Source organism: Echinops telfairi, unplaced genomic scaffold (assembly GCF_000313985.2).
Source record: "Echinops telfairi isolate 266 unplaced genomic scaffold, ASM31398v2 ScPeMD7_7412;HRSCAF=8450, whole genome shotgun sequence".
Lineage (NCBI taxonomy): Eukaryota > Metazoa > Chordata > Mammalia > Afrosoricida > Tenrecidae > Echinops > Echinops telfairi.
In genome coordinates, this window is record NW_022111312.1 from 13,660,537 (window position 1) to 13,662,258 (window position 1,722).

At 43.0% G+C, this 1,722-nt stretch overlaps 1 protein-coding gene across 1 annotated transcript in view; it reads right to left on the reverse strand.

The window, feature by feature from the left end:
- MPHOSPH9 (M-phase phosphoprotein 9) overlaps positions 1 to 1,722 on the reverse strand; it is a 52,521-nt gene that overhangs the window by 30,097 nt on the left and 20,702 nt on the right. Inside the window, exon 8 of the mRNA XM_045296723.1 lies at positions 258 to 353. Coding sequence (XP_045152658.1) covers positions 258 to 353 — 96 coding nt within the window. The remainder of the gene's footprint in view (positions 1 to 257; positions 354 to 1,722) is intronic.

Here is a 1,722-nt window from a genome sequence, read left to right on the forward strand (position 1 = left end):
CTCACTCTCTTACTACCTCACTCACTGCCTCACTCTCTCACTGCCTCACTCTCTCACTACCTCACTCACTGCCTCACTCTCTCACTGCCTCACTCTCTCACTCTCTCACTGCAAAAAAAAGAAAGAAAAAAAAAGAAATGGTATATAACTCATTTAGGGAAACTGCTTATACACAGTACATGATTTATCATCTGATAATGAGTAACACAAGTTAGAAAAATAAGCTGTTGATGGGGGAGAAATATAGACATAAGTACTATACCTGTTCCTGATTCAGATATCCAAGAATTGGGACTTTCATCTGGCTTGTTGAGGTAAAACGCATGAGGCTGTGTAGCAGTCATGAAATCAGACTACAAAAAAGAAAAATGATGACAGTTGAAAATCATGAGGTACAAACTGCCACCCCAAAATGGGGGTCAGTGAGCAAAGTCAGACACTGAGAACCCCTTCAGAGGTCCATAGACGAGGAGGCCTGGCTTTCTTCAGAGTTACACAAATGAAAAATAAACAGAATGCACAATGAAGGATTTTCTTTCTCTGTGATTAGGAAAGAGCCCTCGTGCGGCACTCGTAAAGTCCTCAGCAGTCACACAGTCAGCGGCTGGAACCCACCAGTCCCTGTGGGAGACAGCGGTGGCAGTCTGCTTCCACAGAGAACACTGCCTTAGAAACCCTATGGGGCAGCTCTGTGCTGCCCTGGGTCAGAACTGACTCCAGGATAGTGGCTCCCAGTAGGTGTGATGTCGCCAAAGTACATGTTTCTCTATGGAGCAGGATGGAGAGAAGTGTGGGTAGGGCTGTCTAATAGGTTCAGAAGTTTATCATTTACCCATGTTTCCCAAAAGAAGTTTGAGGTACTCAGAACTATCGTTCAGTATAAAAACTAATGTAACTAACAAATAACTGATTATATACATTATTAACATACACCTACATTAACTAAAACTAATCTGAAAACCATTAACCATCAATCATTAATATGATGTTTGCCCAATAGTCTATCTATAGTAACTGGTTACTACTCTCAGAAAAGGCACAAAGTGCTAGCTTATCACCAATTACAACAATGGTCTGAGAGACTGTTTGCTCACAATACCTCTGACATTTCCAGGAGAAATTTTTTGTTTCCAAACAGGGATGTTAGAAAAGCCTGTTTCTAGCAGAATTTTCCTACCAGTTCCACCATCATCAAAAAGATGTTACTAAGCAGGGAAAAGATATAACGTATTCCCTTCAAACCCATCCAGGGAGTAAAAGTGCACGGGCATAGGCTTTTCAACACTAGAACCCTCAACTGCCAAGAAGGGAAACGACCCGAGTCTTATCAAGCATCCCCTAACTTCTTTACAATCAGTAAGAAATTCATCAGTCATCTGTTGTCTCTTTTAAAATACCTGCTCAAATTCCTTCAAGTCTTAGTACTGAAAAGACCAGGAAAGGGTAACCAGAAAAGACCGAGTCGAATCCTGACTGATATGAGATTGAGTCCTGTCTGAGATGAAAAAGTCGGTGCACTAAGCCAACACACAAACAGTGGGCTTGGAAGGGCGCTCACCTGACAGGGCTGCCGGCAGCACTTTTCTGAGAAAACAATCAGCCCTTAACTCGCCATGAGAAACAGAAGTAAGGCGCCGTGAAAAGCCCTTGTGAAACAGAACCCCTCCTAGCCCAAGACACTGGCCTCAAACTGGCGCAGGGACCTTCATTAGCTTCAGCAAC